The 14024-nt window shown below is 49.8% G+C and overlaps 3 protein-coding genes across 3 annotated transcripts; 2 read left to right on the forward strand and 1 right to left on the reverse strand.

Annotated features, from left to right (window-relative positions):
* The first annotated feature begins 999 nt into the window (after positions 1–999).
* On the forward strand, positions 1000–5144 carry CRYAB (crystallin alpha B). Its single transcript, XM_042882448.1, has 3 exons — positions 1000–1471; positions 3020–3142; positions 4240–5144. Exons 1-3 carry the CDS (start codon positions 1274–1276, stop codon positions 4441–4443), a joined length of 525 nt encoding a protein of 174 aa, XP_042738382.1. The 5' UTR covers positions 1000–1273; the 3' UTR covers positions 4444–5144.
* Positions 5145–5952: 808 nt separating this feature from the next.
* On the reverse strand, positions 5953–7573 carry CUNH11orf1 (chromosome unknown C11orf1 homolog). Its single transcript, XM_042882251.1, has 3 exons — positions 7373–7573; positions 6806–6872; positions 5953–6128 (listed from the first exon to the last, which is right to left on the reverse strand). The coding sequence occupies exons 1-3, from the start codon at positions 7571–7573 to the stop codon at positions 5953–5955; spliced, it is 444 nt and encodes a 147-aa protein (XP_042738185.1).
* Positions 7574–9051: 1478 nt separating this feature from the next.
* FDXACB1 (ferredoxin-fold anticodon binding domain containing 1) lies at positions 9052–13225 on the forward strand. The gene is made up of 5 exons (XM_042882496.1): positions 9052–9236; positions 9576–9732; positions 10181–10384; positions 10988–11146; positions 11870–13225. Exons 1-5 carry the CDS (start codon positions 9071–9073, stop codon positions 13044–13046), a joined length of 1863 nt encoding a protein of 620 aa, XP_042738430.1. The 5' UTR covers positions 9052–9070; the 3' UTR covers positions 13047–13225.
* The last annotated feature ends 799 nt before the right edge of the window (positions 13226–14024 follow it).

Genomic DNA, 14024 nt, shown 5'->3' on the forward strand with positions numbered 1-14024 from the left:
GTGCCGCTGTGAGCCAGCTGTCTGGGCTGTGCCTTGGCCAGGGCTTCAGTGCTGTGCAGTGGGATCAGAAGAATGCCTGTGCTGGAGGTCACACATTAAGCAGGGTCTGAAGCTGGCCTAGATCCACTTTTATTGAACTGGGAGTTAGTACCCAGTTAAGCTCCTCATACTCTGAAACCAGAGATATCCATGTCTGCGGTGCGAGAGAGCAGGTGCACTACTGCTGACGTAATATGGAACTGGACAAAGTACGGCTGGGGCTTCTGCAGAGGGTGAATTCTACTCCCTAATCTTGCAGGCAAGTGAACAGGAAGAGGGTCAGGCCCTTTTGCAGGGGACTGATGGTGCTAGCAGTGAGAATGATGTGCCCCTAAGCCAGAAGGCTGTATGTAAGTTGCAGATACTCAGAGCTCTTGTACTTTAAAGACAGCTGCTGGGCTGAACCCAGTCTCATGATCTGAACTGATTGCTGCAGGGCAAACAGAACAAGGGAGTTTGCAAACCAGAGAAGGCAAGCAGCAGTGCAGCTCTGCAGGGCTGCTGTTTGCCTGCTTTATCTCTGCTTGCAGAGTGCTGGGCTCTTCTGCTCTCTGCTGCAAAGTGGTTTCTCTAGTGGGCAAAGAGGAAGAGGTATCAGCTGATGCCCTGTGGAAACCATCCTTAGTGCGCACACACCAGCAGGTGCTTATGTAGGGTACTCACTAGTCTGTAGAGCTGCACACCAGAGTACATCACAACACACCTTTTGGGGTCCATGTTGCCCTCCAGCTATGGCGTGCGGCTTCCTTCGCTTTAAGGGAAGGCAGAGCCTTTCCTAGGCGCGTGGGTGCAGTGGGGAGCTGCAGCCATGGTACCGTCACAGGGAACAACAGCCCCTTGTCCTTTTCCATGTGAGCCAAAGATAGGAGCTGCATTGATCCTGCTGGCATCCGAAGCAGCTGGGAACATCCGCCAAGCCTGCTTGGGACTCAGCAGATAAACAGCACGTGGGGCGCGGGGCGGGCAGTCGGGCAGCTTGGCTTCTTGCTGTCCCATTAGTCTCCTTGTCTTCTTCTCCCCTACTCCCTCCTCCTTAGCAATCTGTTCAAACCCCCAGACACTCCTGGGCACTACTGAAGGGACCAGTCCCTGATTGGGACAATAAAATCCCTGACACCACTATTCGGGAGGCCTCGGGGGGAGAGGCCCCGCCAGCCACGTGGGTATAAAGCTGCCCCCTGTGCTGGGCACAGCACTGCAGCAGTCGTTTGCTTGGCTCCTCCGTCGCGCTCCGATGGATATCACCATTCACAACCCCCTGATCCGCAGACCTCTGTTTTCTTGGTTGACACCGAGCCGTATCTTTGACCAGATATTTGGAGAGCACCTGCAGGAGTCAGAGCTGCTCCCTACTTCCCCCAGCCTCAGCCCCTTCCTGATGAGATCCCCCTTCTTTCGGATGCCCAGTTGGCTGGAGACGGGACTCTCAGAGGTAATCTGCCCTGCTTTCTGCTCTTTGTTACCGCTGGGTGCACATCCTGATGGGTCTGGAGCTAGGAACCCAGGAGAGCTGGGACGCTGCTTGTAGATTGTTAATAGGAAAAGCCTGGGGAAAAGGGTGCTGAGTTTTTGCCTCTGCTCCTCTGTGTTAGGTAAGTTCCTCTGCATGCTTTGCTAATCACTTGTAACTGAGAGCAAGTATTGCCACAGCCATGGGCACAGAGACAAACCGAGCTGTGTGTGTGCTGTGAATGACTGCAGGGACTGACAGGAGAAAGGAGGAAGCCTGATTTCTCTGTCTGCCCTGAAAAATTTTCCGTTCTGCTTCCTCCTGAGAAGTAGAAGAGCAGTGGGACCCCCATGCCAGGCAGCGTGGGAGCCCTCCGCTGCTGAATAGAGAGGCCAAAGCTAAAGCATCTCTGGCAGACAGCAGTGTTTTCAGAGAGATATGGGACGGGAGGGCCTTTAAATGGCCATCTGCTTGCTTCAGGGGCTGAGGCACGCAGCTCAAATGACCTTGTTCAGTGTGCAGGTTAGCTGTCTATTTGCAAATAACTTATAGAGCTACTCAAAGCCAATGGAGTGAGAGGGAAGTATTTTCTTACTCTTTGCTTAATGTTTCCCTTGGTTTAGTCACCTGGGTCTGGTCATCTGCTGAAGCAGCCATAATAAGCACCACAGGTAATAACATCAACATCTGACTTTCTCATTGGAGAAATCTTCACAAATAATCTAGCAGAAGGAGCAGGAAGCCTTCCAGGTAAAACTGAGGAAACCAGTAAGCTAGAACTGGCATGGAAGCTGCCTCCATGTCCCAGAACAGAGCTGCAGGAGCCTCATGTGTTTCCTGACCATGACCGCAGCAGGAAGGCAGAGAGAACCAGCTTGCACTGCTGAGTCCCACTGACTTATCCAAGACAGGCAGAAAATGCAAATTCAACCTCAGGAGCCAGCAAAAAGCAGCATTTGCTGGAGATGACAAAGTGCAAAATGGAAGGTAAGGAGGCAAGATGAGCAGCAGGTGACTCAGAGTTTCAGCAGTAGCCCTGCTGCTCAGATAAAAGAGGTGAGGCAGTAGTGCTGCTTAGCTGACACACGCTATTTTTGTTTATAAGGAGTGATGATGCAGAGAAAAGCCTGCGAGTGACACACATGAGCTGTAGTCAGCTGCACACTCAGTTTCTTTTTCCAGAAAGACTTAGCAAAATTCAGTTGCAGAGACTGGAAATCTCCAGACACCTCAGAAAAAGTTTGGGGAGTCAGTTTTAACAAATTCAAATTGAGAAAATCTCTTCCTTATTCCCCAGAAAATGTTTATTATATGTTTATCCTGAGAGAAAGCATCATGCTTTATGTGCTGTAGTGGTGGGCATGAATGGAAGAGGCTAACAAGAGACAATCTGAGCCAGATGAGAATCCCGGGACTGAATGCAGGTCAGGCAGGGCATGTGGAGAGAGCCCAGAGTGAGCGTGACCTGCTGCATGCTGAGAGTCTGATGAAGCTGAAACCTTTGCCTGAAGTTGTCTCCTTGTTTTACAGATGCGACTGGAGAAGGACAAATTTTCTGTAAATCTTGATGTGAAGCATTTCTCCCCTGAGGAGCTGAAAGTGAAGGTGCTTGGGGACATGATAGAAATTCATGGGAAACACGAGGAGCGGCAGGTACTTCTTTAATTGCTTCACTAGTTAGCCAGTGTGTGCTTCCTCATCTATGGTTAAACAAGGAGGCTGCAGAATAATCCTCTTCTTTGCCCTTCTGAAACACTTGCAGTGTTTTTGATCAACCAATCCTAATGGACGATCTCTGTGCAAACCAATCCGATTCCAGACTGGGCAGCAGCAGAGTGGAGATTTAGTGCTGGTGTTGCATGACCTGAGAACTGAACTGGAAAATCAACTTTGAAGTGAGCATTTCTGGGCCTCCCTCTTTCTGGGAAGAAGACAGGAATGCAGAGAGGCATTCAATAAGTTAACAGTGAGCTGTAATAATTAAACCACATAATGAATCCATGCATTGCCCTGTTCCATTAGCAAGAGGCTATCTGTTCCTGAAAAAATACCAACTTACAGTCCTTAAGGGTTGTGCTCTGCTGTCAGCCGTCCCACTGCTTGCTGGCTCAGTGGCAAATGGTCAAAGAGAGGCCAAAAGCCATGTGTAAGGCTGTACATAACAGGGATTGCCCATCCCCCTCTACTTGCAAGAAGGAAACAAATCCTAGAGATAAAGTAGCTGTATCAGTGTATCCATCAGCTCCAAAAGCTTCTGGGAGCCCAGATCTGTCAGTCAAAAAATTCAGCACTACTCATAGATGCTGGAAGCTCATAATTCTGAAATAGCTTCTGCAAGGTTTTTTTGGCTAGAGTTGAGAAGAACTCACCTGGAAGCTGTGTATTCTGAGGGCCTGGAGACCCTCAGGAGGAGGGGCTGCTGGCTCTGGAGGTAGCTGTAGGTCCTACATTTTAGCCATGGCAGCACAGCACTGTGAAACAAAGCTGGCAGGCACAAAAGCTGGAGGAGAAAGCCTCATCCTGCAAAGGGTGCCTGCACCACCTGCAGGGGCAGGCCATTCTCTCGCTTCAGCTGTTCTCAGATCTTTACAAGGGAGATCTCATAATAAAAACTCTTTTAACTTTCTGAAAAGTTTTCCTTTGGGAGCCGAAGCTTCCTGAACTCAGACTTTACGCTAAAGACCCATGGTTTAGGTGGAATTGAGGGAACACTTCTAATCAGCGCTGTTCCTTCTCTTCTCCTTTTGAAGGATGAGCATGGCTTTATTGCCAGGGAGTTCAGCAGGAAATACAGGATCCCAGCTGACGTGGATCCCCTGACCATCACCTCATCGCTCTCTCTGGATGGTGTCCTGACAGTGAGTGCACCGAGAAAACAAAGCGACGTCCCTGAGCGAAGTATTCCTATCACCCGTGAGGAGAAGCCTGCCATTGCAGGATCCCAGAGGAAGTAGGCTGCTATGTGATGTCACGCCAGGGCCATTCAAGAGCACTTCTCATCGGATGCCAGCTCTGCTCATGGCCACTCTTATTTATTTATGCTGAGTAAGTTCACTAACAAATAAAACGTGAATAAGCAGTCTGTAGTTTTTGGTTTGGAGCACTTGAGACAAGAGAGGTGTTGGCTCAAGAAAGCCATGTAAGTTTGCAGCATAGGGAAACATATCTGGCATCATTCTTGCTTACAGCTTGTGTGGCAGGTGTGTCCAGGAGTGCTTGTCTCTGTGTTCAAAAACACTTTGTGGTGTAACTTCATTTACTCTAATGTTTTGCAAACATCTAACTGCATGAGCCTTTCCTTTCAGTGTTTCCTGAGGATTTCTGGGTGTTTCACAAGCAATAGAAAAGTTTCTCCAGTGGAGATTAGGCTGGTATGACAACTTCATGACAATCGAAACCCATTCAAAGTGTGGGTGTCAGATAACAACTGAATGGGGAACAACTGTATCTTGTATTTCTAGAATGATCCATGCTACGCAAAAGCATTCAAGTGCTGCAATCACTTGGGAGCAGTTGCAGATGACAACTGCATAGCTGCAGTAAACACAGATACATCCAGAGAGGAGAAAAATGTCCTGCTCTAATGGTGCAAACCACATCACTCTGAAACTATGTTGTCTGTGCCCTTCAAACAATAAATAGCATCTGAAGTCTAGAGTATTCATCTGATTTATGCTAACACTGTTGTATGGTACGAAACAATACTAAGTCCTTCTCGTGTGTCAGAATCTGCTTAGCACCTCTCTTCAAAGAGCTATGAGCGGAAAGGAAAGTCTGTATTACTGGAACATAATTTCTGCAATTCCTGCCCCCTCCCCTACCCCCCCTCCCAAAAACAAAAAACCCCGAAAAAATGCACCAGGTCTATTGCACAGGTCATTGTACTCGGCTATGACTGATGAGGTGTTGGAACAGGCTGTCCAGGAAGGGGGAGGAGGTGTTCAAGGAAGGGGTGGATGTCGCACTGAGGGACTCAGTGGGCAGTGCTGGTGGACTGGGTGATCTGGAAAGATCTTTTCTGACCTTAATGATTCTATGATTCTGTGACCCATCTTCTATGTCTCTTATACCTGCTAAGACAAGAATCATAAGAGATCAGTCAAAATCTCAGGTGAACTCAGTGGGCAAACTTCTTCCATGGCTTTAAGGGAAAGGACTACAATGAGAACTCAGTGAAATGGGATCACTATCAAATGCACCAGATCCCACCTGAATGCCAAGCTCTAGTTTAAAAAGTTCTACCAGGTAAGGTGTTAGTTGAGCTTCAGTGACAAAGTGAAGCATGACAGAAACTCACGGGTTAATTACAAACAATACTGCTGAGAAAGCAGGAGCAACATATTTCACAAGATGCTGTATTTGGCTCTAATGCAGGACAGGTTGTTTTGGTTTGAGGGATATCTCTGCAGCACGGCTAGCAGACAGGCCTCCTGTTATCCTGAAGGCATAGTCTGCAGTCCCCTTCATCTCTGTTGCTTTGTCTGCATCCTTTTTGTTCCTTCTCTAGGTGCTGGACATGAGCAGTGGCTGTGTGGAGGCCTGTAGTCGATTGTGTAGCAGGACTGGGCAGTTGATTTGAACAAAGGAGGTTCCAACTCAGGCTGGTGGCCTGGAAACCAATGAGGTTCTTGTTCAAATCCTGAAAGGAGAAACAATGCCAACTTGAGAAAGAACGTCTAAAATATATATATCCAAAATATATCCAAGTGTATCCAAAAAGTGTAAATGGGGGGAAATCCTTTCTACAGAGCAGGGATTTGTTAGAATCACAGAATCATTAAGGTTAGAAAAGGCCTCCAAGATCATCTAGTCCCACCTACCACCACTATTTCCCCACTAAACCATGTCCCTCAGTGCTATATCGACCCTTTCCTTGGTCACCTCCAGGGGCAATGACTCCACCACCTCCCAGGGCATCCTATGCCAGTGCCTGACCACTCAGAGAACAAAAGCCAGCTCCTGCTGACACAGACAGGATCCGTCGGCGTTCCTGGCCACACTGCTGGCTCACTGCAGCCGAGCGCCGACCAACAGCCGCACATCCATTTCTTCCACAAAGGCTCCAACTCAGAAACAAGAAATGGGGCTTTTCAATGGAGACCACTCAGAAATAAGTGTGATGAGGGCAGCTAGGCAAGAACACATGAAATGCAAGTGCCACTCCCTGAAAAACTCGAAAGACCTGTTCTGTGATGGTGCAGGAATACAGCTCAACAGAGAAAACATCAGTCTGTCGTCTCTGGGCAAAATGTCATCCAAAGATCTTCTTTAACCTTGCTACAGAACAAACATTTTGTTTCAATTCTGCACACGTACTTCCCATTCTCTGATCCTTGTCCTTGTTGTAATCCGAAGAATACGTCGTTTCAAAGCAGTGAGCATACTGGAAAGAAAAACTCACATTTAACACCGCCAAATATAAACTAAAAACTTCAGCATTTTGTACCTTACAGGAGGAACAAAGTACCTGCAATCACACCCCTACTTTGAAGTCAGTCTGAGGTAAGATCACAAAGCTTGGGTGACTTCTTTGCATTCACCATCTCAGGGCAAAACGCTGAACAGTAAAGGCACCACAGTTTGACTGGAGCCACTACTAAAAGCAAGGCTGAGATTAAATGAAGAAGCATTTCTCACGGCTTCTGCCCTGCAGTGGAACTGTTGTAGAGTGCTCAGCCGAGGAAAGGAATTGGCTTTGCATTTTTAAAATCCATTAGGAAAGACCAGGAGCAGGGCAGCAGAAGGCGAGCTATTCATGTCAGGCTCACCTCTATGACATTCAAAGCTGATGGAATGGATAAGGCCCTGTGTATGTGACAAATTCAGTGACCAAGGAATACCTCAGCTGAGATTTGCTACGTCCGTGAAAGGCCCAGCACATACTTGGGAAGGAAGTGGTTTGGGTTGTGTGATGTTCCGGATGTCGTAGCGCTCTTCATTCCAGTTCCCCATAAGTACTTTGTGCGAGTAATCATTCTCATTAGTGGTGCACCTCCAGCCAAACTGGGAGAACTTGGAGGTTTCTGTCCACACCTCCCCATGGCCAGTGGCATGCTTTAAGGAGCCACTGAGGAAGTTGTACATGGTCTGGATTTGATCTGGGAACAGAGTCCAGCAGTGAGCAGCCCAGACTTAAACCACTCCTAGCAGCACGGAATGTCACACCTTCACTTCCTTGGTAACCAGGCAAGGACCTCACCTTTCTGGTTGTGATGGAAGCATACAATCCTAGAATTGTTTGAGTTGATAGGGACTCTTAAATGTCATCTAGTCCAATTCCCCTGCAGCGCACAGGGACACCCACAGCTCAGCAGTGCTCACAGTCCCGTCCAGCCTGACCTTGGCTGTCTGCAGGGACGGGGCACCACCGCCTCTCTGGGCAACCTGTGCCAGTGCCTCACTGCCCTCACTGCCAAACCTTCTTCCTCAGCTCCACCTCAATCTCCCCTCCTGTAGTCTGAAGCCATCTCCCCTTCTCCCATCACACAGACCCACTATAGAGTCCGCCCCCTCCCTTCTCACAGCCCCTTCAGATGCTGACGGGCCGCTCTCAGCTCTCCTTCTCTTGCCTTCTCTTCTCCGTGCTGCTCAGCCCCAGCTCTTGGCCTGTCCTCGCAGGGAGGGCTTCCATCCCTGCCGCCATTTCTGTGTCCCTCCTCTGGCCGCGTTCCAGCAGCTCCCCGTCTCTCCTGCCCTGAGGACTCCACCTGTGGACGCAGTGCTCCAGGTGAGCTGTCACAGCACAGCAGAGGGGCAGGAGCACCTCCCTGCCCTGCTGCCCGCACTGCTCTGCCTGCAGCCCAGGGTCCGCTGGGCTTTCTGTGCTGCCAGGGCACACTGCTGGCTCATGTCCAGCTGCCCCCCACCAGTACCCCCCGTCCTTTTTGGCAGGGCTGTGCTCTATCCTTACATCCCCCAGCTCGCACTGACAGTGGGTGCTGCCATGACCCAGGTGCAGACCTTGCACTTGGCTTTGCTGAACCCCCTGAGGTTCTCCTGGGCCCAGAGCTCAGCCTGTTTGAATCTCTCTGGATGGAATCCTGTCCCTCAGGAGTGTAAGCTGCAGCACACAGCTTAGGATATTATTGCAAACTGCTGAGGGTGCACTCGATCCCACTGTCAGTGTCACCAGTGAATGACAGTGAGCACCAGTCCCAGCACTGACCCCTGAGGGACACCACTTGCCACCAGGACACCGAGCCATTCACCACCACAGCCAATGGCATCAGAGGACTGCATTCATTCTAGATGTGACAGAGCTTTTTGGGTGGTACAGTAAGCATTTATTTTCCTAAAGAAGGATACTGAATTTCTCAGCTTCATAGGTAACTATGAATTATATGTTCATAGGTAACTATGAACTATATATAACATAAGTAATAGGTAAATAGGTAAATAGGGGTGACGCAGCCACCTTACAAACAGAGGAATTCATTCATCCAGGCCGAGGGCGCCGACGCCCGGACCGGCACCGCCTTTCCCGGCTGAGCCCCGCGCCGCCCCCCGCCGCCTCCCGAGCCGCTCGGGGCGCACAGAGCGCGGCGTCACCGGGCGGAAGCGCGGCCATCGGGGAGCCGAGCGATGGCGGAGCGCCGCGTTTTGCTGCTGGGCGAGGGCAACTTCTCGTTCGCCGCCGCGCTCTGCGAGACCGACGGGACCCGCGTGGTGGCAACCTGCTACGAGAGAGAGGAAGAGGCGGCGGCGCGGGGCCGGGCCGCGGAGAGCATCCGGCGGCTGCGGGAAAGGGGTGGGCGGGCGCAGCGCTGCGGGGCCTCGCGGGTCTCGAGTGCCGCTCGGGGTGGGGCTGGCCGGCGGGATCAGTGTCCCGCAGGAGGAGCAGCGCTGAAGGAACCGTTAGCAGAAATGTGCGGCGGAGAAAAGGGAGCGTGGGCTCCCCGCTTCCCTGACACGTGGGAGGCAAGGCCACGGATGGGCTCTAAAGTGGCCAATCCTGGAAAGGTTTGGGTTGGGATACATCCGAAGAGGCCTCCTGGTGCCACTCCCTGCAGTGCACAGGGACACCCACAGCTCCTGCGGTGCTCAGAGCCCCGTCCAGCCTGACCTTGGTTTTTGTTTACTTTTGAAGGAGCTGAAGTTATGTTTTCTGTGGACTGCACCAAGCTGAAGGACTATTTTTTACCAGCAAAAAGAGAATTTGACTGCATTTATTTCAACTTCCCTCACTGTGGGAGGAAGGCTGGGGTGGTGAAGAACAGAGAGCTGCTCTCAGGCTTCTTCCATAGGTGAGTCAACCAGAGTTAGTGCTGTGCTCACTGACTGCAGAGATCACAGAATTGCAAAGGTTGGAAAAGACTCCTAACATTGCATAGTCCAACCATGCACCTACCACCAATGCTGCCCACTATCTGTATCCCTAAATACCACATCTCCACATTTCCTGAACACCTGCAGGGACAGTGACTCCCCATCCCCTGGGCAGCCTGTGCCAGCACCTGACCACATTTCCAGAGAAGAAATTCTTCCTAATATCCAACCTGAGCCTCCTATGGTACAATTTGAGACTATCACCTTTCATCTAGTTGCTGTTACGTGGGAGCAGAGGCCGACACCCACCTCACTACAGCCTTGCAGGGCAACATACCTTCCTAGCACCGCTGCAGCTCCTTGCAGGTGTTACATGATTTCTGGCTGTGCTAACACAGCGCCTCTTGTTGCCTGCTTCCCTTCCAGCTGTGCAGAAGTGCTGACACAGGATGGAGAGGTCCGCGTGGCTCTCTGCAGGGGGCAGGGTGGCACGCCTGCTGATCAGCCCAGGAGAGAGTGGCACAACAGCTGGCAGGTGGTGGCGGTGGCAGCAGGAGCTGGCTTCATCCTGAGCGATGTTCATCCCTTCCGAGCAGAGACTGCCCATGGCTATGAATGCACGGGGTACAGGTACCTGCGGCGTGGCAGATACATGTCCTTTCATCGTGCCTGTCACACTCATGTGATCTTTTAGTGTGTTGTTTATTGGAGAGAGAAACTATTTAATTTTCCATAGAACAGCTGCAGTTCATCTTTGCCTATAAGCAGAATAGCCCAGAAGAAAACACAAGCTTCTTGAGAAAGTAGTCTTGAAAAGATCAGATTATCTTAGAATTTTAAAGGTTAAAATGGTCCATTTCAGAGTAAAAGTCAATCTTAGCCTAAAGACAATGTGGGGTCTGTGGCATATGTGTCTGATTGAGATAGTCACAGCATGGTGGATGTTGGCAGGGACCTCCAGCAGTCAGTTAATTGCAGTTCAACTGCAGAGCTAGGTAGAACAGGTCACTCAGAGCAAAATGCAGACCACACAATTTATTTGTGCAGATTATTTCAGTATTGGACCATCTATCCATAAAAATATGCTAAGTTGCATTTTTGTTGTCTAACAAGATCAGGGATTCAGCAAGAGTCGTGTTAGTGTTAAGGTGAATTATCTTTGTCACCCTCCCTTATGTCACATTAAATCTAGGAAAGAGTCAATGATTTTGCTGTGCTTTTATGTATTGCCAGGAGTCAAGATAAATCGTTCTGCATAGAGGGTGCTTTAAACCACGTTTTTACTCGGAGCGCACCGCTTCTGTATTGCAAGCCTCTGATCTGTGAGACAGAGCTGAACGGACAAAGAATTTCATTTCAAGTACCGCAAGTACTTGTGGATAAAATTAACAGGTAAGTTACACAACTGGTGTCACTTTGGCAGTAACGTGCGTCCTCTCAGTGGGAATGACCAGTATGGGTCTCTGATAAAATGGAACTGCTTCACATTCCCTCCTTTTCCCTGTACAGGATTTTCTTTCCCGTTTCTTCTTGAAGTCTGCTTTGTGTTGGTTGTGGTTATGGCCTACTTAAAAAAAAGCCTATGGAAGAAAAAAGGAACTCCATGGTTGAGGCCAAGCTACTGTATGCTTGCTCACACAGATAATAAAACCTTTTAATCTATTTTACCGTACCTTGGAAGAAACGAGGAGCTGACTTTGTGTCTGCTGTTACTGCAATACTAAGGCTAACTAGGGTAAAGAGTGCTCATCATCTCTTACTTGCCCTGCTGCATGCCTTGGAAACTGTGCAGGGCTAGGAAAAGGTGACTGGTTTCCATAGCTTGGTAATGCCAGTGATGACTGGAAACTTGGTGACGCTGACAGTTAAGTTCCATTCCTTTCCACCGGCTAAAGCACAGGTAGCACTAGGTTGCAGCCTAGAGACATGCCCAGCATCCTGACAGCACGTCAGTGGTTGTAGTGCCCCTGGTGAAAGACTTGACTAGTTGCTGAAAGCAAGCTTGATGTCTGATACTGCTTTGAGTAAATTGCCATGCTCAAGTTATGATGATAGGAGGGCTTTGCAGGGAAATCTGTCTGCTGTGTCTGTAATTTGCATTTTTGTTTTTCACAGGGGTTTCCTAGAGCGAAATTCAAACCATCCAGTACGGACAATAAAGGAGAAGCTCACTGCAGCGCTCAGCCAAGCCTTCCCACTGCAGAGCATTGACTACTGCCTTTCTCTGCTCCTCCAAGGTCACCTCAATGCTGCTTGTCACTCAAACATCTTTTGGATCCTTCCAAGACCAGAGGAGACTCCAAGTGCTGAAGAAATGGCTGGTGGGCAGGCAAACGCAATTTTATTTTCCCATGTTGCTTTTCATGGGGACACAGATCAGAATGTACAAGAGGGATGTCAAACTCCAAAGTGGTGTTATCTTAGACCTTCCCTTCTGCCTTATGCTCAGGCAATAATAAAAAGTGCAGCTTTTGTCCCAGGAACACTTTACGTTTTTTCTGGCCCAGTTTTCAGGAAGTGCCACATCTCTCCTTACTGTATGCCTGTTTTTCATGAGATGGTTTTTGTGTGTGCAGTTGACCGAGGTTCAGAGAACAGCTGTATACAGATGGTAGTGGACAAAATTAAAACCAGCATACATTCTCTTCACCAGAGCATTTCTGATTTTAAGTTGAGCATTAGTCTGCAGGAAGCAACGAGCTTGGGAACAGCTGAGCTCAATGACTTTGCTGCTTTTGAATCTCAGCTTGGTGAAATGCAATTCTTCCTCTGCATGGAGGCAGATACTCCGGACTCCTTGGAGAGGAGCTCTTGTGTGGGTGCAGTGCGGACAGCTTCGTATGAGCCAGCAGGCAGCGATTTGGTTGTTGTCTTTGTTTCACTGAATCTGGACCTTGTGGCCATGCTCATCTGTGCCATAGATGACTGGCGCATGCTCTGGACATCAGACGCACGCTTCTTCCGTCAGTTTCCTGCAGGAGAGCTACGGATTTTCAGGAGCTTCTCTCTCTACCCACCTTCTTATGTGCATGATGTCAGCTTTTGGCTTCCCGATGGGGAACAATTGGATGATATTGCTTTTCACACCATTGCTAGAGAAGTATCAGATGAAGCGGTGGCATCCATCCATTTACTTGATGACTTCCAGCAGCCGGGGACGGGCCGGAACAGCGTGTGCTGCCGGCTCACCTTCCAGAGCTGCGACAGGGCGCTGGGCCGCAGGGAGGTGGCAGCCATGCAGCTGCGCTTCAGGGAGGAAATCTCTCAGCGGCTGCGTGTGGCCCTGCGGTAGGGCTGTGTGGTGCTGGGGCAGGGCTCCATGTGGCCCTGCGGCAGGGCTGTGTGGTGCTGCTGTCTGCAGAACGTGGCTGCATCTCACAGTGCTGTGTGGTGTTGCAGCGCCTCTTACAAAGGTGGAGTCCAGTATCTGCCTACATTGTAAATGTGGAAAATAAAAAGTGGACACCTCCATGCTGTGCGCGCGTGTGTGTAATGAAAGCTCGTTTCTTAAAGTAGAGCCTTTCTTTGATAGGGTAAGCTGATCATAAAAGATAAAAAGAGATATCAGCCCAACCAAGTCTGAGAACACTTCATGAGGCTGAATGTGTGCAAGTTTGTAGGGCCAGGAGATATCATCTGTGGTTCTGTAAGAACTGGCTGATGTGGTTGCCAAGCTGCTCTCCATCATATCTGAAAAATTGTGTCTGGCAGGTGAAGTCTGTGGTGACTGGAAAAAAGGAAACACTCCTATTCTAAGAAAAGAAAGGAAGAAAGGAAGACCCAGGAACTACAGGCCGGGGAATCTTACCTCTGTGTGTGGGAAGATCATGGAGCAGATCCTCCTGGAAGAGATGTGAAGGCACATTGAGGTGAGGGGGTGACCCGAGACAGCCAGCACGGCTTCACCAAGGGCACAGTGTGCCTGACCCATGCAGTGGCCTTCTGTGATGGAGTGATGGCATCGGTGGGCAAAGGAAGGGCAACTGATGTCACCTGCCTGGAGTTGTGCCTTTGACACAGTCCTGCACCACATCCTTATCTCCAAAGTGGGGAGAGATGGATTTGAAGGCTGGGCTATTTGGAGGATAAGGAATTGGTTGGATGGTTGCAGCCAGAGGGTGGTCGCATCCATGTCCAGGTGGAGGCCGGTGATGAGTGGTGTCCCCCAGGGGTCCATCTTGGGACCGGAGCTCTTCAGCGTCTCCATCAGCGACAGATGATAGGATGGAGTGATATATAGTGATAGAGATAGGATGGAGTGCAGCCTCAG

The sequence above is a fragment of the Lagopus leucura genome, unplaced genomic scaffold (genome assembly GCF_019238085.1).
Source record: "Lagopus leucura isolate 7727_CA_CO unplaced genomic scaffold, USGS_WTPT01 Super-Scaffold_100034, whole genome shotgun sequence".
In the NCBI taxonomy this organism is placed as follows: Eukaryota; Metazoa; Chordata; class Aves; order Galliformes; family Phasianidae; genus Lagopus; species Lagopus leucura.